Raw genomic sequence first — 22,574 nt, 5'->3', positions numbered from 1 at the left:
GCGCCGCGGCGGGAGCGGGAGGAAGAGAAGCGAGGGAGAGGCCTGGGACAGGCAGCCCCCGGGCTCGGGCCGCGCCGGCCGGCCCAGCCACTTCAATGCAACTCCTGGGGCATCGGCTTCCCGCTGATGAGACCGCTGCAGGGCTGTCGAAGTCGGGGCGTCGTCGTGGGGACCGTCACCCTCTGCCTGGCCGCCGGGTGGGCTCTGCAGAGTAAGTGTCCGACTCAGTCCCTGCCTCCCCCGCTCCCACCCCCGGCCCTTTCCTCCTGCTCCTCGCCGCGATGCCCCGGCTCAGCCCCAGCGCCCGACGACCCCCGCCCGCGGCCAGCGCTCTGTCAGCCCGTCCGCAACCGGGAGCGGCTGGGGAGGGGCTGGGGACGGGACGTACCGAGACTCAGGCAGGCATCGCTGCTCTCTGAGGGCTGGACATGGTCAGGGGAGGCTCGTCCCCGATCCTGCTGCTCGGAGGGAGCGGGGGAGCCGAGCGGGACCAGCGCGGCGGCGGGGGGAGCGCCCCACACCCCGGCCTCACGCCCGCTGCCGGCAGGGGCGCCCCCAGCAGCCGCCGTCCTCCCGCTGCTTTTCCAGCGACTGAGGGGACGAGGCGTGAAGGGGGAAACAACCCCGGGTAGGAAACGGCCCGAGGGGTGTCGGGTCACGCTGGGAAACGCGGCGGTGAGGAGGGAAGGTGGGTTCCAACCCTGCACCCCTCCAGGGGTGAGGGGGCATGGGGCAGCACGCAGAGAGCCGTCCGGTCGTCTCCCAGAGGGGCCTGAAGGAGACTACTGCCAACCCCACCTCGCCTGGGGACCGAGGTGTCAGGGCCGCCAGTGAGTTCGGTTTGGTTACGGCACTCCACCAACAGAACTGTCGCACAGGCAGGACACCAAAGGGTGGAGAAACAGTCCGCAGGGTTTCAGAGACCCGTTTAGAGCTGTCCCCCCAGTTTAGAGCTCCTGCGTGGAGGCCCCTCCACGGCTGCCAGCCTTTTTCTTTCCCTCTAACTGCCCAGCACACTGCAGGCCCAGCTGCGTTGCCACGGCCGGGTCTGGTACGCAGAGCCGCACTTCCCGCTTTGACTCTTGGCCAGGCAAATACTTTGGAGTAGAGCAGCGTGCCAGGATGGCAAACTCGGTGAGCTCTGAGCAGCCCCTGTACGCTCTTCTCCTGGGTGTGAGTTTTACTGGTTGTGAAGAGGCTGGTTTTGCGAGCAGCAGTCACCTTGTGTAGGGTGCTGCATGTGGGTGTGATGTTTGCTCTCCAGTCTGGCACAGCTCTGTTGGATTAGACTGGTTCAGGTGATCTAGGCATACTGCCTACCAAAAATATTTTTGAATGATTTGATAGTGCTCTGCTTTTTTTAGCTTTGCATGCCAGATAGGGACGGAACATGTTTGCAAATCATTTAATGGAAAGATTTAAATTCTTTTTTTTTTTTTTCATTTACCTTGCAATCACATATTAAAAACAAAGCCTCTATAAAAACATGAAAGGGTCACTGAGGGGAGACACTCAGCTCCTGTCTGGTCAGAAACAGTGGGAAAGGCCTTTAAATAAACACATGCACCAGAAAACAATTGGAACAATTTGCAGCGATTACCAGAGGTTCCCGGCTGTTCTGTTCCTGTAGCTGGCACAAACCTCGTTTTCACAGCTCTGGTTAGTCTCTCCTGCACACAGGCTGAACAGCAGATCACAGCTCAGCTGAGGATGCACTGAGCTGCCTGGAAAGCATGATGTTCCTGCAGGGGACTGAGCAGCATGAGTATGAAAATGCTTGTGAAGGAGGGAGCCCAGGAGTGTTATCTTGGAAGAAGACTAGATCCTATTTGGTACTGTACATGAGGGCCTGGGAAATGAACTGGTGTCTTGAGCTCTTCTACCTTAATGCCGACCCAGAAGAGTTAGTGAATTCTGCTACAGATCCCAAATACAGTGAAGTCAGGTTGTACTTCACCCATCTCTTCCATTTGTGGTGGCTGTGGAGTTTTGGCCATAGAGGGCTCTTACTTTAAGATTTTTTTTTTTTTCCCCTTGGAGACTTTTTTCTTTGCCTTTTTAAATCATTCTTATCCCTGAAGACTCTGCAGAACCTCCAGGATCATCCCCAGGTGTCCTGCTTTGCACTCGTGCTGTGTAGGTGAGGGTCGCATTCTCACTTCCCCACTGGGTTACAGATATTTGCAGGTCAGCATTTCTTTTTCATTTTGCTTTTGCAGTCAGCCTGTTCCCAACAGTAAGGGAGTAGAGCAGGCAGCTGCTCCAACCCAAACCAGGAAAAGGCATTCACCCTTACTCTGTGCTTTATCTTGCCTTTGGTCTGCTTTGATTTTTGTGGGTAGATAACAGGATTTCAGTCTTTAGCCAAGGGTTTCAAACAAGCCACTTACAAAAAGAAAAAAAATATATGCCAGTTAAAACTCCTATGTTGGGGTTCATCCAAATCTTCATGCAGAAACACCAAATGTAAGCAAAAATTATTGCAGTTACACATTAAACTAAGCCGTCGGTTCAGTTTCACATTGTCATGAACAGCTCTGTAATCACATCAGGAGGAAGTAGGTGAGAATTAAGTATTCTTTCATATGTATTTTTGCCCAGATATCATCAGGAACATGAAGTCCCTGGCTTCTCATGAAACTGTGTACCTTTGGTTACATGTGATTTATCTGCACTGGCTTATTAACTGGCCGCCCTTAAGAAGCTGATATTTCTAATGTTGATTACACATCCTGAAAACACAACAAAGTCCTTGCCAGTATTTCACATACTTATGCCTACTACAATTCTTGCTTTTGGGGGATGGTAGTTAATGAATACGATAGATTACCTTGGACATGGTGACTAAACTTTCCATGTAAATGCAGGGTATTTAAAGAAAGCCAGTTACTGATGAACAGAAGAACATTGCTCAGTTTGCAGAAAATGTTATGCTTATCCAAAGTCCCTTTCTATGTGGGTGTTGAAACACATGCAATTATGTGTCCTCTATGGTGGAAGCATTTTTGCTATCACAAATTATAAATGTGTATTTAGTCTTTAAGTATGTATGTTACTTTTATGGAAAGCAGAAAGAAAAAGGTATTGAAAAGCATAATCTATCCTCTCTTAAAACAGATCACTGATATAGATAGGATGAATCACCAGGATCCAAGGGGTCCCAACCAGCCCTGGACAGTTGGTGCAGCATCACCTCCAGACTCATCACTCTCTTTTGTCTTTCAGCTCCCGGAGGAGTGTCCTTAGTTGTCCCACAACCCAGCATCAATGCAACAGTGGCACAAAACATCCTCCTCTCAGTTGAATACTCTTGCCGAGGCATGGCCACCATTGAGTGGAAGCATGTGTCAAGCTGGGGCACCACCAGCATTGCTGAATGGAGAACTGGCAATTACGTCAACGTGTCCACGGTCTACAAGGACAGAGTGACTACTTTTGAAAATGGCTCTCTACAGCTTCGGAATGTGGGCATGAGAGATGCAGGCTACTATTTTGTTACTGTAATGGACGAGCATGGAACCAATGCCTATGGCACCATCATAGTCAATGTTTATGGTACAAACTAGACGGGACTTCTTGGCTTTACCCTGTGTTTAAGCATCAATCTGCTTGTAATCAATTTTATAATATTAGTTTTTTTTTTTCCATTTTCCCTACAGAGATTATCTATGAAGATTTGCATTTTGTAGCAGTTCTCTTTGCATTTCTTGCTGCAGTATCTGCCATTCTAATCTGCTTCATGTGGCTGTGTAATAAATCTCTGCATCTATTTCAGAAGAAGACAACACACAAACTAACAGGTATTTCTCTAAAAATGTAGTCAGGGTACAGGGTCTTCAAGCCTGAAATTTGAGCCTAAAATTTGTACCATAAAGGAGCTAAACAGGGCCACTGAGAAAAAAGACTGAAGGGCTCAGATCACTTATCCTGTAATAACTCCTTACTAGCTAAGGCAGCTGAACAACAGGTGTTTAGTTGAAGAACAATCCACAGGACATCTATCTTATATGTTTCACATTAGAAATAATAAAATACTTCCCAACATCACTGACTGCAAAACTTGGGGAGAAAAGGCCAGACCTGCAATAACCCCCCCATCAAAGGGCAGCAGACAAAGTCAAGAACATCAGCAACTCCCTTAGAATTCACATCAGCAGATGTATCCTAGGGGAAAATAGTCAAATGATCCTTGGGAGTGGCCCCCGCCTCATTTCAATCCTCAGTGGAGGGTTGCATCTTGTCTCAAACCCCTTCTTTCTTCATCTGTTCACTTTTCATCCAGTTGCAGACTCCAACGAACACTGAGTAATATCAAAATCTGACACCAAAGACAACAGTCATAAAAAGCAGGTCAAGGGAACACAAGGGCTACAGTGAAGGGACCTATTAGAGAAGAAATTTCCAAGCCACCACCAGGAATATTTGGCCTAGGCAGAAAGACAAGGTGCATGTTATGGGCCTGGGATCAAGCTCTGAGGCACATCTTTGAAATGGGAGGTTTCCTTTACCACTTCAAAATATTTCAGATGTTTACCTCCCTTCTTTGTAAGTTCAGATCCACTTGTGGTTGGTTGCCCTCTAGATAAAAGGTCTGTGTTTCTTCTATAATAAATGTTACGTTACAACAAGCAGCCTAGCTATCAGTATTTTACTAGACCAACACAGACACTCAAGCATTCTAAGACTCATGGCCCAGACTTTGTGTCAACTCTGCAAAACCTAATAGAAGAAATTAACTTGGTTTGAGCTGCCTCTTCCTTTCTGTCGCTCACCTACAGCTCTTAAGGGCTGCTGCTGTTTTTGTGGTGCATACACCACTCAAGCTTCTGTAGCTACTAAAATCTTTCCTATCATGTACATCATATACAGGATTTTGTTTAGATAAAGCCTCTTCCTCCAGCTGAAGACAATCTTCCCACAGAGCTGAACTGAATAGACATATTCATGTAACATACGGCAGAGTTCTGAAAAGCACAGTTCTAGAAACTTGTGTGATCTCTCAGAAAATGGTCCAAAGCAGAGACCTAATTTCTGCCCCAGTTCTATCTCAGAAGAGCCCTCCTTTCAGAAGTCATGAAGAGAGATATAAGAACAGGCCCCATGGACTTAGTTTTCTTAGTGCCTTTAGCCTTATACTGGAAGAAATCGTTGTCACTTTAAAGATTGTGAGAACATGTTTATGCAGTTAAATACTTTGAAAAGATGCATTTAAAACCTAATTTTAGATGACCAAGCTTGAGCTAATATTAAAATGTTAAAAATGTCTTGGCACAGTTAATTTTGGAATGTTGGCCTTCCAATCCATTTGCCAATCAATAACAATATCCTTTTATTTACAGCAAGTACAACAGAAGAGATTGAACTGGAAACCATTGAGTGTTAGCCAAGGACTGTATCATAATAAAAATAACAATTCTACCTCAGAAGAAAGTATTGGCCAAGAAAGCAAGAACAGACTAAGACAATATAACGTCTGTCACTACTGCAGAACCATCCTGACTTGCAAAGTAATTAAATCAGCAGTGTCTGATGGAGCTGTTTTGACCTGGTAGGTTTTTGGTTCATTCAGGTCAGAGTGAAAAACAGTATGCTTTCATGCTGAGCATGAACGCATTTTTGTGGCTAGCTAATAAAATCTACAGCCTCTACCACTCTTAAAAAACAACCAACCTACCAACTAAGCCTCTAAGATCAACCCATAAAGGAAATAATCATGGTCTTGAAGGATACCTGCATTTTAGATATAGCAAGTCTCCTATTATAGAGTGGTCATTAGCATCCATCAACATAATAAATTAAATATCTAATTACAGTATTACATTAAAAAATTAATTGCAAGCATTAAATCCTGTTTATTGCACCTATGCTGCTACTTTTAGGTGTAAGGAACTTCCTGAAGCTCTGAAGGTAAACTGCAGTTTTTCATGAGACAAAACTGACTTTGAAAGAATGCTGAGCTGGTCAAAGTTCTCCCGCTTGTGTTTCCAATTGTTCACACTGCCCCAGGATGGATGTTAACAGACATTTTATGACATTACTAGAGCAGGTGGTTGTACAAGGAACAGTGCAGGCAGGCACTACAGAGGACACTATCTATAGAGATTAAAGGGGTCAGATAAAATACTGACACACAACACCAGCGGGGTGGCAAAGTACTCAATGGTTTTGTTGTGAAAGATGTCAAGTCCTTTGCAAACTTAGCCCAGTGATGAAGAATCTATCACAGAAGAAAAGTTAAAACAGCATTACTTTGAAATATAGTATCTACAAATACAGTTTTAAAATTGCTCTTGTTGAGAAGCCACCTTTGCTTTCCATGTGTTGTAAGAAAACATGAAGTGACCCAACTGATGTTTTCTTGAACCTGCATATTGCACGTATTGCAATTTTCCACCTGTAAATCTGTTGGGTAGAATAACATTTTTGTTTGTCAGTGAGAAAGCAGTAAACTGACCAAATTCCAAATTATTCTGTGTTGCTTTTGTAATGAGTATTTTGCAGTGTGAAATAAACTTTGAACTTGGAAGACACCATGGACTAGTCTGCGCTTGTAGATTGCGATGTGGCTGTTTGAGTCAAACTGCTGCTTCTACCTTTTTCACACTTTGTCTCGTTTGTTTGCAAAAACCTTTTACAGGACAGGCTGACAGAGCTTTCCCTCTGGTCAGGGACTGGGATGCTCAAGTGTAGAGGTACTATGGGCTCCATTTGGAAAAACATTCAGGGAAGTTCTCACCAAGTGCATAACGACGCAGGTAGGTGCCACACAAGCCAAAGAACCCTGTGCACAATACCTGTAAGCCATCCCATACTGAGCTGGCCATTTGTAGTAAAAAGGGACTCTCTCCTGCTCATAAATAGATTGAGCTGTTTGCTCCTTCCTACATCTGGAACAGCTCCAAAAAGGTGAGAAATTAAATAAGTATCTGATACAGCACAGAAAAGCAACAGTTTTTTCCAATTCCCTGCTTTCAATGTACATTGCCCATATTTTGTGTCTTTGAGTGAACTAGGCTTTGACAACAGGGAAACTGTAAGTGCATCTGTTTTAATCACCAAACTTGAATTACTTGGTAAAGTATGCTTATAGAATATGGAAAACATTGTTAGGGGATCTTTTTGAGCCCTAAATTTTAGACTTTGAACGATCTCAGACTTTTAATGCAAAAAGCATTAAAGCACTTTGAATGTGAAGCTAGGTATTGGGCTGAGCTGAATATAGAGTAGGCGCTCTGTCAGACTTAGTACAAGAAGTGCAGCTTACACATAAAAGCACTGTTATCTGCTAACACTGACCTCAACACTGTAATTGCCAGAGGAAGTCGGGAAACTTATCCAGACATAAATGACCATTCCAGAGCATTGCTGTGATTGCAGAGGTCACACACACATTTAAACAGCAATCTTTGAAAGCTAGGAAGAAAGTGGGAAATAAACACTTAAAATTCTTCCATTTAGAATGTACTACTACAAAAGAAGTTTACAACTAGCAGTTTGTTTGAACCCTGGAGGTTGAGAATTTTGGGCTTTCTGAGCCGAGGGGTGCTGACCCTCAGGCAGGCACTGCATTTCACTTGAGGCCTTTGAACAGGCTTCAGAGATTGTGTGATGGCACGGGAGTTGTGGGTGTGTAGTTGGGAGTGGTGGTGTGTGATCTCACAGGGTGAAAACTTGGGTTTGGGCTTTTGGTGTGTAGTAGTGTGTGTGGGCCATAATGGATGATTCAGGGTGTTGTCTGAGTTCTTCACCTTCTTCACCTTCTTCTTTATGGATTTGTGTGATTTTCTCTAATTGGGTGAAAGATGTCCGCATTGCAGACTTCAAATGGTCATTATTGGGTAAGAAGCATAAATAACATAGGTATCACTTTGGTATTGGGTAATTATCTCTTAAATAGCCTTCGTAAGAGTTAGAAGCACTCCATTTTGTCTCGTTTTCTTGAATTGGCAAGTTGGAGCTCACACTTCGTGAGACTGTAAATAGATAAGATATAATAAACAACCAAGACCGAACTCAACTCTACGTTTCCCATGTCTTTCATCCTGACCTCAGCCAAGATAAAGCAGGCAGAACTGTAAAACAGTTGTTCTACCTCTTTCAGCTTGGCTGAAATCACTTCAGGCACCCATCCTTGGCTATTGAACCTGGTGCCAACCTCGCTTTTAGGCAGTAACATCCCATATGAACAGCAAACAGTATTCAGTAAGAACACTCATTACAGTTAGCCTGTATAAAGCTTTCCTTATAGACAATTCTTCACCCAAAAATATTACCCACAATTTAACATACTCTATACAGGTAACGTTACTTAAAAATACTCCTATTTTCCTGAGAATTATCTTTGTGAATATGCATTATTAATGTCAATATTTGAGGCACAGAATGTGAGGCTGAACTGTAGCAGTTTCTTGCTACCCTAGAGCATCCAAAGTCTTATAGAAGGTTGTTACAGTAGAAATTCAGAAACTAATAGCTATTCTTAACTATACTTGTAAACTCCCTGCAGAACAGCAGCAAAATTTAGTATTTAGAGCATAATAGATGATCAAAGGGATTAAGGCATTTTACTTTTAAACTTGTTAAAGAGACATCCAAGTTCACCAGATTGCTTTGGCAATCAATTGAAAAGGTCTTAATCATTCACTGATACCATAATTTCATATTCAAAGATACACTACCAAGTTTCAAGACTGTCTGTTGGATGTCTAATCAGTCTGTTTTCCATTTAAATTAGGAATCCCTGTGTATTCAACACCAAAACACACTCTCCAGGTCTCTAATAATTCTTTGTTGCTGCTGCTGTTGATGTTATTATTATTTGTTATTATTTCAGCTAGACCTAGAAGTCTTGACAAGTGTTTTCATGCTAACACGCAGAGCTTGCCCTTCTGCAACACAGGAGCTGTCCTTCTTTTCAGGAGAGGTCCTGCAACCATGAGATTGTAATAGCTCCACAGTGATCTGATTACTTGGTAATGAAGAACTTACTTGATGAAAAGGCTATTGCTACATGCAGACCTGTGAATTTAGGTGAAGAACAATAAAGCGTAAAGACAAGTTCAAGTTTCATAGACTCATCTTCTAATTAATAAGAGATTTGTTGTGTTAGCAGGAGTCAGAACAGCCTCACCTAGTCGGATGCGTGAACACATGCATCAGGCTGTTGGCTGAACAGTTTACCAAGGAACAACACCACCCTCTGCCTGTAATCATAGTGTCTGCTGGCACAGCAATAGAGGACCTGGCATCACAGGGGTTAATCAGGCTCAGCCCTCTTTCAAGATCAGGAGGTATTTTCAACTAGGGCTTTTGATTTTCATCAGTTGTTTTGGGTAACACATGGGCACCTGGAAAGGAAAACCATTTCTCTTTCTTAGTTCAGTCACACAGAAGGAAGTACTTCCAGGAACTGAAGAAGCTCCAATGGCCAACACCAATAAAAGTACAAAAACTGCTTTGGATACATGCTGAGCAGGAGCTTGCTGCTTATTTTCCTACAATTATTCTTTATACGTGAGAAGACAACAAAATAACAACTGTCACCATGGAAGTGTGATGTTCAATTCAAACACATTTATGTGCAAGAAGTTTCTATATATACATAGAGACAGACACCTTGTAAGACAATATGGACCATGAATATGAACCAGTTCACACAGGTTGCAAAAAGACCCTTAGCACTTAAGTACCAAACAAAATGAAAGCTTTGTTGAACACCATACTGTGAGTTTCAAGAAGGCTACAATTACAACCAAAACTATAAAAAATGTGACTTTATTTTGAAAAAACTCAAAAGAGCTCATATTCGGGAAGATATTATTATTTCCCAGGATGAAAATCATGGAGAATGCAGGAGAACGACCCAGATGTGCAGGTGTGGAGGTTTACTGCAGGAGAGTTAGCTCCTTCTATCCAGTCACTAAGTCACATTATCACCCAAAAACTCCAGTTGTCAGAACTTTGCAAGCCAAGCAAGATCCTCTCCTCCATATTCTTGCAAGAAAACAAGCAAAGTAGTCAACATCACACAGGCCATCAGAGAGGAAAGATTTTGCCACAGGCAGTGACTTTGTAACACTCAAACTGCCAAGTAAACATACTTCTCAAAAATAATGGGTCACCTTGAATCCCCATCAATGTACAAATTCCAACTCAAGAATGCTTCAACTCAAGGACTACCAAATTTAATTTTACAAACAAAAAATACATTAATTACTCATCTATGTCACCCTGGACAGAGCAATTTTCAAAGATATAGCTGAAAGGAACTTTTACAAAAAACTGTATATATTTTATATGCCACTGATAAAGGTTTAATTACAAATACCAAAATGGCTATTTCTGTACAGGAAATAAATTTGATTTTGCTTTCTTGTATTGGCCCATAGTTCCCATTTCCCTTTGCTGCACTGGCAGTTATCTTTGCACAGAGACACTTCAAAGCCCTCAGAGAGAGGCTGACGCTCCACTAGCAAGGAGTCAGGGCAGCCATGAGGAGTTCCATTTTATACACAAAGTTACGCCCTTCCATTTTATTCCACTGCACTTCCTTGAATGGTCCGCGGAGATGATTCCACTTGCTGTCCTGCAGGACGTCGCCCTTGGGGAGATCCTTGCACTGACTCCGAGGAAACTGAACCATGACTTTGCTGCCGCTTTCTGGACCGTTACGGACTGTGGTGAAAGGAGATTTTAATGAGCATTTTTACACTGCATGAATTCCTCATACTAAATATTCTTCCTTTTGTATTCTATACTTTACTCTTATTCAATTCCAAACATGCTGATAGCAAACAAGGGAAATTCCCTTCCTTTGTTTTTCAAAGCTTTTTCTCTGGATTTTCTCTCGTGTCTTCCATTTCTCTATGATTTTGTTGCTTTAACACTGCATATTCTTGGTTAGATCAAGACAGAGAAACTTTTAATAAACCCCAAAATGTACACCTACAAATGCATTTCTTTTTCCCCAATGATGCCAGGAAGGGCAAAAGCTTCATTTCTCATTCTTTCCTTGGATGTATTCCCCACTATTCTGTCGAAAAATGTACTGTTTCTAGTGGATTTATCTCAAACAGACAGGATCTAAGTCACTGGGCAGTTACTTTTGATCACAAAATTCTGCAACACTGGTGGAGGGATGGTGGTGCTCCATTAGCTTGGATGGGTTTCTGTGTTTTCATGTTGGGGAGTGGTGTATGTTGGCTTTTAAATAAACAGTTAGAGAGGTACCACCTAGCTTATCCCTCATCTCCCAAGCTAACCTTCTATAAAGAGATGACTATCAGGCTGATCGAACATAATTTCTCTTTCATAAATTGATGCCAACTACTCCTCATCATCACGTTCTCCATAGTATGTTCAGAAAAGTTGTCTGAGACTATTTTTCCTCTTCATCTTCCCAGTAACTGCAATGAGGCTGATCAGACTGTAGTTCCCTACATTTTCCTTCCTGAATATAGGATATATCATTTGCCTTCTTCCAGTCCTCAGGAGCCCTTCCTGAGCCTGGCCTTTTAGAGATGATCAAGAGTGGCCTTGCAGTGATATTAATCAACTTCTTCAGCAGTCATGGATATATATCCCACCTGGTCCCATGAACTCGTGTATGTCTAAGCCTGTTCAAAGGTTCTCTAACCTGGTCTTCCACTACTGAGACTGAATCTTTGCTCCAGAATTTCCCATGGGTCTCACAGATCCGTTTCTGAAGGCCAGTCTCAAGGCCAAAGTAAAGAAGGTACTGAGTACCTTGGCTTACTCCTCCATGTCCTGTGCCATCAGGTACTCTCTCTGTTTAACAGCAGTCCCACATTTTCCCTAATCTTTCCTTTGCTGGTGACATACCTGTTGAAGCTCTTTTTGCTGCCCTCTATATCCCTCATCAGATTGCTATCCTATCCTTAGCTTTCCTATCCTTAGCAATGCATGCTTGGATAGTCTCTCTATATCTCTCCCAGGTCAACTACTTATAATCTCTTGGAGCTTCCTTCCTATGTCAGAGTTCAGTCATGAGCTCCTTGTTCATACACACAGGTCTTCTGTCACCTTTGCACAACTTTTTGAACATCAGGAATGATCATTCTTGAGCTTGAAAGAGGTGACCCTTGAAAACAATAATCAAACAGCACTCCTGGACCCCTCTTCTTTCCATCCCATAGGATCATATCCCATGGGATTCTTTCAAAAAGATCCCTGAAGAGACCGAACTCTGTTCCTCCCTAAGTCTGGGGCTGTGATCCTGTTGTTTATCTTGTTCCCTTCTCTCAGGATCCTGATGGTTTCTGTAATCTCTTTTTTCTATGCTAATAATAATAATTACAATAATTATATATATTTAGATATTATATAAACAAATATTTATAATATAGTTAACATATTTATATGTTTAAATAATGTAATCATGTAATACGTATTACAGAATAGATATAAAGTTTTCCATACCTATAACTATTCAAGCCTGTGTAAATTAAATTAGGTTTATATTAAGTGGCTTCCTGGGCAAGGTGTTGCTTCTATTTAGATGTCAGTTCCATAAACGAAAGAGATTGTCTCTAGACTTTTAGAGCATCATATCAATTTATAGTAAAATATTCTACAAACACTCTCAGAAAGATTTGACTTCTATTTGCAAGAGGAAACATTACCTGAAATGGCATAGTCTCCATTTGGTGATGCTACAGTTATTGCTGATGCATTGCCAATGCTCTCCACTGGCCCCAGACCAACGTGATTACTGAAACTCAGCACGTGCCATCCCATCACTTTTGCAAGCTGCTGAACTGCATGTACTTGGTGCTGTGACATCTGAAACATAACAAGAGGTTTGTTTTCCGTTCAATATTTGCAGACCACAGGAAGAATTGCTTATGGTGTTTAGCAAGCCTGTTTTTTGTACAATAGTTATTTATAAAAGTGACTTTATGTTCTCTACTTTGAGAGGAATTATTTTTTATATGATGGTAGAGCTTTGTGCTATTTGAATTTAGACTAGCTCCTCTGCAGACAGAGAAGACCACTCTATTATGCAGTTAAATTCATTTTTTCATAGGTATATGCACTTAGTCATTTTTTTTAAGTATTCCTTTCAATTTACAAAAATCTTTATTTAGGTCTCAAAAAATTAATGTGTAAACAATCCTGTCTTCCAATAAAAACAAGACTTCTGCTGTAAAATATATTAAAATATGAGAATATATTAGCAGAGAAAATACAGAAAAAAAAAGTTGAGGTTCTCACATGCATGATTATCTCCAGAAATGCTCACGTGTAACCACTGAGCTCTAACAGCTTAGGAGTTTAAATGCTACTGTTTTCCTGTATCATGACTTAACCCTTGTAACAAGGAAGTATCCAGCACTCTTCAGCAGTTGTGTGTGAACAAGTCTGACAACACTTGACCAGAAAGACAGGACCTCAGCAGGATCTGTTTCGACTTGTGTTCTGTGTCGTGAAGTTTTATATAACTGCAACAAGCCAACCACTGTTATTAAAGACCTGTTTTTGACTATTTATAATGCATAGTGGGGAGATTGTTACTTCTGAATAAAACCAGCAGGTTGTTCTAAGCAATTAAGAAAAGAGAGTTCATTTAAGTATCAGCTAATTTAGTAACGACAGATGCAAAGTGAGCATAAACAGACAATGTTGAAATGACAGTAATTGTGGGTTCATTAAGAACTTGGCTACAGTAAGTTTCATATATAGAATACCTTATTGTCTGTTAGGATTACCACTGACTTTTTTCTCCCATAATGAGCAGCATTAAGAAATGCATTTTAAATGGGACAGAAAAATTATTACAACTACTGACCCTAGTAAAAATGGCTATATATTTTAGTTACAGTTGCTAAACACTCTACATAAACACAGTAAAAATTCAGTCATCCAGCTTCCTGTCTTCACTATTTGAACTTCTTAATGTTTTCTCCATAGATAAAAGTGAGATTCTAACTACTTCTGTTTCCCAAATATCATGAGAAAGGGAAGAATAAAATATGTGAGTCTACCTGAGATAAAAGGAAATCCTGCAGTTCTTGCTCTTGATGGGACAGTGTAATAACTCTTCCATCTCTATGCACAACTCTGATTTGTTCCACTCCAATGTTCAGCTGTAGTTGAATGGATCTTTGAAGACAAGATCCATATTTATTCAAAAAGCATTAAAACACTTAAATAGGAAACTAATAACACAGAATCCCACCCAGTCATTGACAAGAATTCCTAAGACAGATGGTGCAAAGCTTACAGAATGTGACAGCAACTCCAAACATTCCAGTCTCATCAGTGGCCACAACAGCTCCCTCTATATAGCAGGTGACATATTCTGTGGCATACTCCCAGACCTGGCCTACCCTTTGTTCAGGTCACGGAAGCCTCGCAGCCCCCTGCCTGCCGCTGTGACCAAGTTTCCTTCCAGTTGTGCAGGGGAAAATGGTGTGTTCTATGCTACAGACAAGACTTGGGCAGCTTATGTACTCTGGAACCAAGACTGGAAATATACCAATGACTGCAGGCTGTGGTCACAGCCAGAGAGCAGTGCTCCAAATGGAAAAAAACACTGTTGATGCATTAATGAATTCAATGCTGGTCAGTCTGCAGGCATTTATTTCTGGAACATGAAATCTCGTATTTCGGTAACAACATGCATAATTATTGAATGAATTCCACATTTACATGAGTTCCACATGACAGAACCTATGCAACCAAGCTAAGACTGAGCACTGATTAGCTTCCCATGACCAGACTGGAAGTTTAGAATCCAGCACATCAAATGATACTTTGTATTCAGTCATCTCTAGCCGAAGTAAATTCCCTCCCCAACTGTCCACTCTCAAGTTTCTGCTTTGAAAGGAAACAGTATTAATTAAAGATGTACTAAATATCTTCATTGAAGGGTAAAGTGGGTGAAGTTTTCTTAAGATGACTGTTCACCCCACAGCCAAGTCAGAAAAAGAAACACACACAAATCATGGACTCCTACTTGTCTGAAGAGAATGTAAACCTTTAAAGCACAATGTGAATACACACTGCCTTTGCTTCGAGCTTCTACAACTAAAAGGACATGCATTCTCATACTTACTTGCATATCTGCTCATATCCTTGAGACGTTATTAGAACTTTAACACTGGATTCATAAACATCATTGATATTGGACCAATGAGCCTGAATCTGAGGATCCTCAATACGACTCGCCAGACTGTCAATGGTTCGAGCAGTTCTAGAAGATAAAGCCATATTCCACACACAGTGATCCAGGCACTTTGTGCTGTTATCTTGTTTACAGGAAGCAAGGAGGTTATTAGATTTAATAGAAACATGTGGATCAAAATTCTATTTCCACACTGTTCTGGTGCTAATGAAGTACACTTGTTTATTCTGTACATTTCTCACACATTCTGCAGCAGTATTGAAGTGATACTAAGTTTCAGCTACTGCACTGCAAAGAATACTGAAAAAGGATTTATGCCATTTGAGATAAGGGACAATTATCAGCAGCTTATGTTGTAACTGTCACAGAGATCTCAAAGACATCTGGTATTTTTTCTCTTTGCTAGCTGAATGTTGTTTGCTCATATTTTTTCTTAATTTTGGTTCTTAATACTTACAAAAAAAGACTGTATTTACCATGAAGGAAACAGTAGCTAATTTGAAGAACACTTGAATCGATCTACATAAAGGTATGTTACTGTAACAAGAGTATCTTGTGACCCACCTTCGTCTCAAAAAGATATGCTTTGCCTGTTTTATGATCTTTTCCAGGAGTCCTTCATTTGACTGTAAAGAACTGATTTCATTTTTATCAAAAGCCTGGGGCCCTGCAAGTCTCATTCTCTTATGGCCAAAAGGTGCACTAGCCGGATGTGGCATCACTGTTGAGCTCAGGGTTTGCTTGTGACACTGCAACAACCAACAGATGTTATAAAACAAAGAGACCAAATAACATATCTGCAAGAACTACGACGTATGCTACAATATGTTGCTTCACATCAGTTTTTTTGAGTGTACATACTTTCAAAAAGTGCAACTTTTTAACTTTAGCCTGACAGCACTTTAAAGACAGTTTTGCATACTTTGCTTCCCCCATTTATAGGTGTCTTTCAAACCTTATAGAAAGTAATTTTAAAAAGTACTAGCTAACAAAAATTTGATAGCATGGCAGTAGCTCCTACTAAATAAGTCTTCTTTATATACATCTATAGAGACAGAAAGAATGGTGACTTAAAAATAAAGGAAGGATTTTAGATGAAAAAAATTGAAGTACAAGAAGTTTTAGCAACATGTCCAAAGTAAAGAAAGGAAATCCACAGGAAGGTGGGCACTGAGCCAAAGCTTTATGAACCCTAAATCAGTGTTTAAAATACTGGACTGTTCCACACGACTGTATGACTTGCAGAGCTGTGCTCTAAGGAGGTGAACAGTCTCTGGAACATGATTTCAATTCCACTCAGAGATGCAAAACTGTGCTTCTTTCCTGAAGAGGACAGCCTCAACCTCATACCCTCGGTTATTCTGCTAGATTATACAAGAATCTAAAATGTTGAAGCAGAGAAGTGGACCTTAAAATAAACAAAGCTATTATGGTGATTGATTGTTCCTTCATGAGGGTATGGCCTGACCAGATGCTCACTGACAATGCTTGGTAAGCACTATTAGACATGACAAAAAAAGGCACAACTGATGAACTCTACTGGAAAAGCTTTGCATAGCTTTTCTAAAGTGAGCAGCCTGGTCTGATGTTAAGTAAATAACCAGCAATCCATGAAATCATTAACTGGAACTCCCAAACCACCCACACCCATGGAAACCAAGCAGTAGGCTGCCTTCCACAAATGGATGGAGAAGGACTGGCCTCTAGTGGCACTTCACTATTATACCAGTACCACACACCAGGCAGAAGGCTGAACAAAAGCCCAAAAACTCTTCAGTACTTCAGCCACAGATGATCCTGATGTACCTCTCTGATAAGTTGATGCAAATTATGTTCCAGAACGTAGAGATGATCCTCTGGATTCTGTTTTTCAGAAGCAGCCTTTTGTGACTTTTTGTCATTGGAAGAGTGACACAGAGAAATAGACAACTGCAAACCTGTACAAAGAAGATGGAAAAAAAGATTTTTAAAAGCGACCACTGACAATTTTCAAGGTTGCTGCTGAGAACTGCTTTTTTTCATGTTTTACACTCCATAGTTTAACAATGGGCAGTCACTGTATCAGAGAAAAATCAAAGAATGATGGCGGAGCGCACAGCACCAAAGCCAATTAAAACTTGATATTCACTGAAGCATCGACAGCCCAAGTGTGAACTCACCAGGTGCATTTCACACCAATTTCTATGACTCAATCCCACACAAAAAGAAAAGTCCCCAGGACCCCACTCCTTTCTCAAAGAAGGAGTGATTAACCATCACACACATTTTAAGCAATCCAGAAGTGTATTCTCAGTTGTGTACCCCTTGTAAGAACAGAGGATTCACCACTGACTCTAAGCCACCTTTATGCTGTTTAATTATCCTCATTTAAGAGCATTTGCTTTTGTGCTTCTGAAGGCCCATAAACTCTAGTCTTAAATTCCTTTTTACATGCAATCCAGGAACAATGACTTATGCACAGCTCCACACTGGCACATGCACATGGCCATTACAGTTTACAGCTTTAAGTGCTGCTGAAAAAAAACCATAACCACAAAGGAAAACAGAGTAAATTAGAAAGTACTGTGCATTAGTCGAAATTCTGTTTTTCAAAACATTTGAAAATCAAGGAGTTTTTATTTTCTTTTGTAAGCACAGAGCATTAAAAAGGTGACATCAAACAGTATTTAAGCAAATAATTGTAGGTCAAGAGTCTTAAAAAGCTTCCTACCTGGGAAAGGCTGGGAGATAATCTGATTCTTCACTACAATGTGAGGAATCTGTGATTTAATTTGAACAGCTTCTCGGGACAGCTGGGCAAATATTTCTTTACATAGAAGAACATTCTGTGCAGTCTCCAACTTTGTTTGCCAGTGTGCAGAACCTGAAAAGTATAAATCAATGTTTGAGGAGGGAAGAGCAAAGAGAAGCCACCTTTTTGTTCAGATGCCAGATACTATGCAGTAGCCACGTGTGATCACTAAGATAAAGGAGTCAGTACCTTATACCCAAATTGAGTATTGTCAGAATTTTATCTCAGTTAAGCAAGCACTTTAAGGTAAAACTGAAACTAATTTTGATTGAATTTTACGTATATATATATAGTGAAAAGCAACACCCTTATGGAATAGTGTGTTGCACTCCCAGGCCTTTTGTGAACTCCCTGATGAACCTTAGCTCCTTAAGTTGTAATTTACTTTCAGTGATACTACTTCTGGCTTTATTAAATTCACTCTGTGATGAACTACACAATCATATTCAGTGCATGCATGTGCTTTCACAGAGTTTATAGGCCCAAAACTATCAACGATTGATGGAGAGATGGGAACCTTGATTTGGTGATCAGAATTTGATTTTACTTAAGTTTTCCAAGAGTTTATATACTATTTCAGTAAGGTTAATAATTTCTACTACAATAACTAGGTTAAAAGATCATACAAGCAACTTATGCATTTTACAACATCTTTTTTGTGGGGAGTTGATTTAATCTCTCTTCTTCTCGTAAGCAGGTTTAATCCCATCTTCTTATAATCTCAAAGTTCTGTTTGTCCCTGCCATGGCATCCTAGTCATCAGACCATGCTAATTAAATCTGTCTTACTCTCTGTCTTGTGTATTCCCACACAAAACTCTTGGGAGATTCAGGAGTGAGTAAGCACACAAGCTGTATAATGTACCCTCAATACCATATGAAACACCTCACAGTACAGCACTCTGTGTTCAGGACAGCACCAGCATCTCTATCACAGACAACGGTGAAATAAAATCCTGCCAACTTTAAACTTTGTAGCTTTAAAGAGTAAAGGATGGCTTTTTAATCCGAAAGTTTACAACTTCACGTACTGGCACATATTAAATGAATCAATGTACTATCTGCCAGGTGAGTTGTTGGTAATTAACACACAGACCACCAGAAGGATTTCAGATCCAGATAAAACATATGAGCGACAGACACAAATGATGCATTTTGGGCAGATTTAAGAGTGAACAATTATTAGTTCAGCTGAATTAATGGGATGTACACAACACCTTGGTTTGATTTCAGTTAGGGGCTCAAACTTCTAATGTCTAACAAAAGGGGCTCCAGAATACTCAAAATACAACCCTACATTTTTTTTTTTCAGAACTGAATAAACACATATGAAAAACCGAAGGAGCACGCCTCAAAAGCATGATTTCCAAAGCCCAAGCAGCACCCAAACAGAAAAATTCAGTTTAAATAAGGGAAGTCTCATTCACTCTTCTTCCCAGCTGTATGCTGAAATTTTCAAACAAGCACCATATGCAAACTCATTCCTTGAGACCATATTCATAAAACAACATAAAAGCTATACCTGGCTTTGATTTCGGCAAGGGTCTTTTAAAGAGATTGACTGTCCCGAGGTCACCAATGTCTGGCGCTTGTTTCTGAATAGAAACCTAGGCAAGAGAGAACAGTATTTAATGTTTGTTCCCTGTTGCAAGCATACAAATCTGAAACAAAACTCTGCTAAGTTATTAAGGTTTTTCTGACATACCTTGATGTATGCTGATCCCTCTAAATCACTTGGAATTTGAACATCCAAAGGACAGTAATCCTCAGGTATCTTTTTATCCAGGTCAATGTCAGTGTTCTTTATCACCTCAAATGTGCCATGATGAAGAAAAAGGGAGCCTGAGTAAAGAAGGACAAAGACATACACATTATATATTAACTACCTTCCGCAAATAAAAAAGCTCCTATCTCTGTTTTAGAAGAACATCTATTTCTGAGTCTCCCAATCTTCAGAATTGCACTCTGAGTCACATCTTGTAATGACTTCTTAAAAAAACCCCCTAAAAACCAGGTAAAACAGAAAGCTCATGCCACTGTGTCAGCATCTCAGTCCTCCACTGTGCAATATGTAATATTTTACAATATGTTAACACAGAGTATTTAATAATTATAGGGGGAAGTCAAAAGTTTTTTGAAATTGAGACATTAGGTGCAAGGAAGGAGAAAAAAAGATATTTGGTTAAAAAAAGACAAAAAGTAAATATGTTTAGTTTTGCAAGCAATTGGTTAGAGATACAACACCCTTACTCATTTAAAGGAATTCTGATGATGTTTCGCTAGGAGTCTTAAAACTATGACCATGTTCTTCTGACTGTAGAAGATAACTCTATAGCCAATAATTCAGGGACTGATAAAAGCAGATACCCACATCTGTCCCAGCTGCATATCTTTTTCATCCAAGGCACAGTCCACCTAGGTCAGGGTAAATCAACTAGAAAAGAAACAGCCTGGGGTACATCTACAGCTTTTTCACAAACAAATCCAAATCCGTCCTTCTCCTTACTCACCAATGACAACAGGAACCCAATACATCCAGTTCTGATGCCTGCTTTGCACCTACACCCTAATTTTTGTGTGATTCTGCATTTCCCTTGTCACTCCGTAACAGCCTCTAGAACCCTGGGCTGGTCACTCCCTTTAAATGCAATCCATGAATTAAGGCATATTCTCAGCATCATTTCCCAACTGCAGGAATAGGTATAATCATCTACCTTCAACATCACCCTTTAGCCACATGGTTTAGTTTTACCTGGTGTGGATTCTGGGGAGCAGGGGAGTTAGACATCATAAGCCTTTTGGGTCCCTTCTAACTGCACATATTCTAGGATTTTCTGATATTTGATTTAAAAAAATGTAACCCACTCTTCCCTTTTGTTTTTTTAAATGCTTTACACACCAAACGTAGATAAAAGCCATGGATTTACAAAGTCTGCCTGTCAACTGATCAACTACACTGCAAATGCAGTATTGTCTTTGTGAACAAGTTCTTAGTAAAATACTACACATTTAGCCTTTAAAATCACTTTCTGGACTGAAGATGGCAAGATATTTTCCCTGATACTAAAACAAGAGTTCTCCCTTTATGAACCTGCCTCATAAATATAAAAAAATTCACACTGAAATTATTTATTATGAGATATTCCACCTTTTATTCCAGTTACAAAAAGACAATTTCATAAAATATCAATTCTTGTGAAAAAGATCCTACAGTTTACCTGCACTTCTGTAGCTCAGATCACCAAGAATTTTATCTCCCACTTTTCTCAGCTTCCAGTGCTGTCTCAGTCTTAGGAGTTCAGAGTTGAAGTCTCTTTGTCGCTTATTTTCCTGATTTTCAGCAACTGATTTGGATAATCTTTCTGCACCTTTCAATAGGATCTGAGCGGCTCCAGCTAATGACTTCTTCTTTGAAATCAGCTGTAGAAACTGAGGATTCTAGTACCAATGACAACGAGATAATTGCACTTTAATTCACATCAGATTATCATTATTATTAATTATTTATTAATTATTATTAGAGGAAACTAACTGACAGTGATTGATAAGTTGTTTTTGCTGCATGTCCTGAAACTTGCTCAGAATTAGTTTCATACCAGCATTATACAACTGGAAGTAGTATTTTGACTGAGGCTTCTGAAATTGGCCTCAATTCCCATTCCCAGCCTTACTCTGGCCATCAAAGCACTGCACTAGCACATCAAAAGGAAGATTTTGATAAATTTTGTACTGATCACTCGTGAAAAAAAGAATCCTCTGGAATAAAATCTTCAGCAGCAAGCCAAACAAAGTGCTCAACCAGGTACAACATACTTGTTTTGGAGGAAGGGGATCCTGCCCGACTGGATCTAGAGTCATGAACTTTTTATCCTTCACAATGCTAAGAACGTCGTACAACACACACATCTCAGTCAAGGCACTTCTTAAGTTGTTCCTCACTGAATCCCAAGGCCAGAGGGATGGCTGAAACTTTACCAACCCTAAAAATAAAAAAAAAAAAGGAAGGAAAAACAAAGGGCTTTAAAAAGAAACGGTGTAAGGCTCATTTTTAAACCACAGAGAGATCATAACGGCACGAAATACAACACGATGTCATATCTGCTGTTGTCTTTTCCCACTACAATTTACTGCGGCTCGGTAAGGAATACTCGGACCAGCCCACCACGGGACCCCCTGGGGGAAGGCAGGCCAGGCCCAACCACCCGCGGAGCCTGCAGCCGGCACCGCCACAGCTCGGCGGGCCTCCACCAGCTGCATCCCGCCGGGAGAGCTCGGGCTCGCGGCCCTTCTCACCTTCCTCATCCTCCGGCTCGCCCGGCTCGGCCCAGGCGCGGCCCGCCGAGCCCGGCTCGTCCTCCTCGGAGCCGGAGCCCTGGCTGAAGTCGATGCGCTGCGCCAGGCGCGCCAGGTTCTGGGACATGGAGAGCGGCTGGAGGTAGGTCTCGCTGCCATCCAGCCCCACCTCCTGCACCTGCTTCTCGCACGCCGACTCGATGCTGATGCGCACGGCCGGCACGCCCGCCATCTTGGAGCGACCCCCGCCCGCGCTCGGCACGGGGAGGGCCAGGGCCGGCGGGCCCGGGAGGGGGCGGGGCCAGCGCCGGCGGGCTCGGCCGTTTCCGGAGAGTGTCGGAAGCGG

The 22,574-nt window shown here is 41.3% G+C and overlaps 2 protein-coding genes across 2 annotated transcripts; one reads left to right on the top strand and one right to left on the bottom strand.

Annotated features, from left to right (window-relative positions):
- Positions 1-6,521, top strand: VSTM5 (V-set and transmembrane domain containing 5). Its single transcript, XM_066177411.1, has 4 exons — positions 1-211; positions 3,226-3,555; positions 3,660-3,800; positions 5,340-6,521. The coding sequence occupies exons 1-4, from the start codon at positions 127-129 to the stop codon at positions 5,381-5,383; spliced, it is 600 nt and encodes a 199-aa protein (XP_066033508.1). The 5' UTR covers positions 1-126; the 3' UTR covers positions 5,384-6,521.
- Positions 6,522-9,758: 3,237 nt separating this feature from the next.
- MED17 (mediator complex subunit 17) lies at positions 9,759-22,523 on the bottom strand. Its single transcript, XM_066175698.1, has 12 exons — positions 22,229-22,523; positions 21,749-21,915; positions 21,154-21,373; positions 19,641-19,777; positions 19,458-19,542; positions 17,856-18,008; positions 16,952-17,082; positions 15,710-15,894; positions 15,077-15,214; positions 14,004-14,121; positions 12,642-12,801; positions 9,759-10,674 (listed from the first exon to the last, which is right to left on the bottom strand). Exons 1-12 carry the CDS (start codon positions 22,458-22,460, stop codon positions 10,469-10,471), a joined length of 1,932 nt encoding a protein of 643 aa, XP_066031795.1. The 5' UTR covers positions 22,461-22,523; the 3' UTR covers positions 9,759-10,468.
- Between the last annotated feature and the right edge of the window lie 51 nt (positions 22,524-22,574).

This window comes from Chamaea fasciata, unplaced genomic scaffold (genome assembly GCF_029207755.1).
Source record: "Chamaea fasciata isolate MVZ Bird 193981 ecotype frontalis unplaced genomic scaffold, bChaFas1.0.hap1 SCAF_2, whole genome shotgun sequence".
NCBI lineage: Eukaryota > Metazoa > Chordata > Aves > Passeriformes > Sylviidae > Chamaea > Chamaea fasciata.
Note: the sequence above shows the minus strand (reverse complement) of the source record. Positions and strands in the feature narration are given on the sequence as shown.

Coding starts and splice junctions, on each gene's coding strand:
- VSTM5 (XM_066177411.1), top strand. CDS start 127: ATGAGACCGCTGCAGGGCTGTCGAAGTCGGGGCGTCGTCGTGGGGACC. Junction 212..3,225: donor CGCCGGGTGGGCTCTGCAGA/GTAAGTGTCCGA, acceptor TTTGTCTTTCAG/CTCCCGGAGGAGTGTCCTTA. Junction 3,556..3,659: donor CATCATAGTCAATGTTTATG/GTACAAACTAGA, acceptor TTTTCCCTACAG/AGATTATCTATGAAGATTTG.
- MED17 (XM_066175698.1), bottom strand. CDS start 22,460: ATGGCGGGCGTGCCGGCCGTGCGCATCAGCATCGAGTCGGCGTGCGAG. Junction 21,916..22,228: donor CGAGCCGGAGGATGAGGAAG/GTGAGAAGGGCC, acceptor TTTTATTTTTAG/GGTTGGTAAAGTTTCAGCCA. Junction 21,374..21,748: donor ATCCCCTTCCTCCAAAACAA/GTATGTTGTACC, acceptor CATTGGTACTAG/AATCCTCAGTTTCTACAGCT.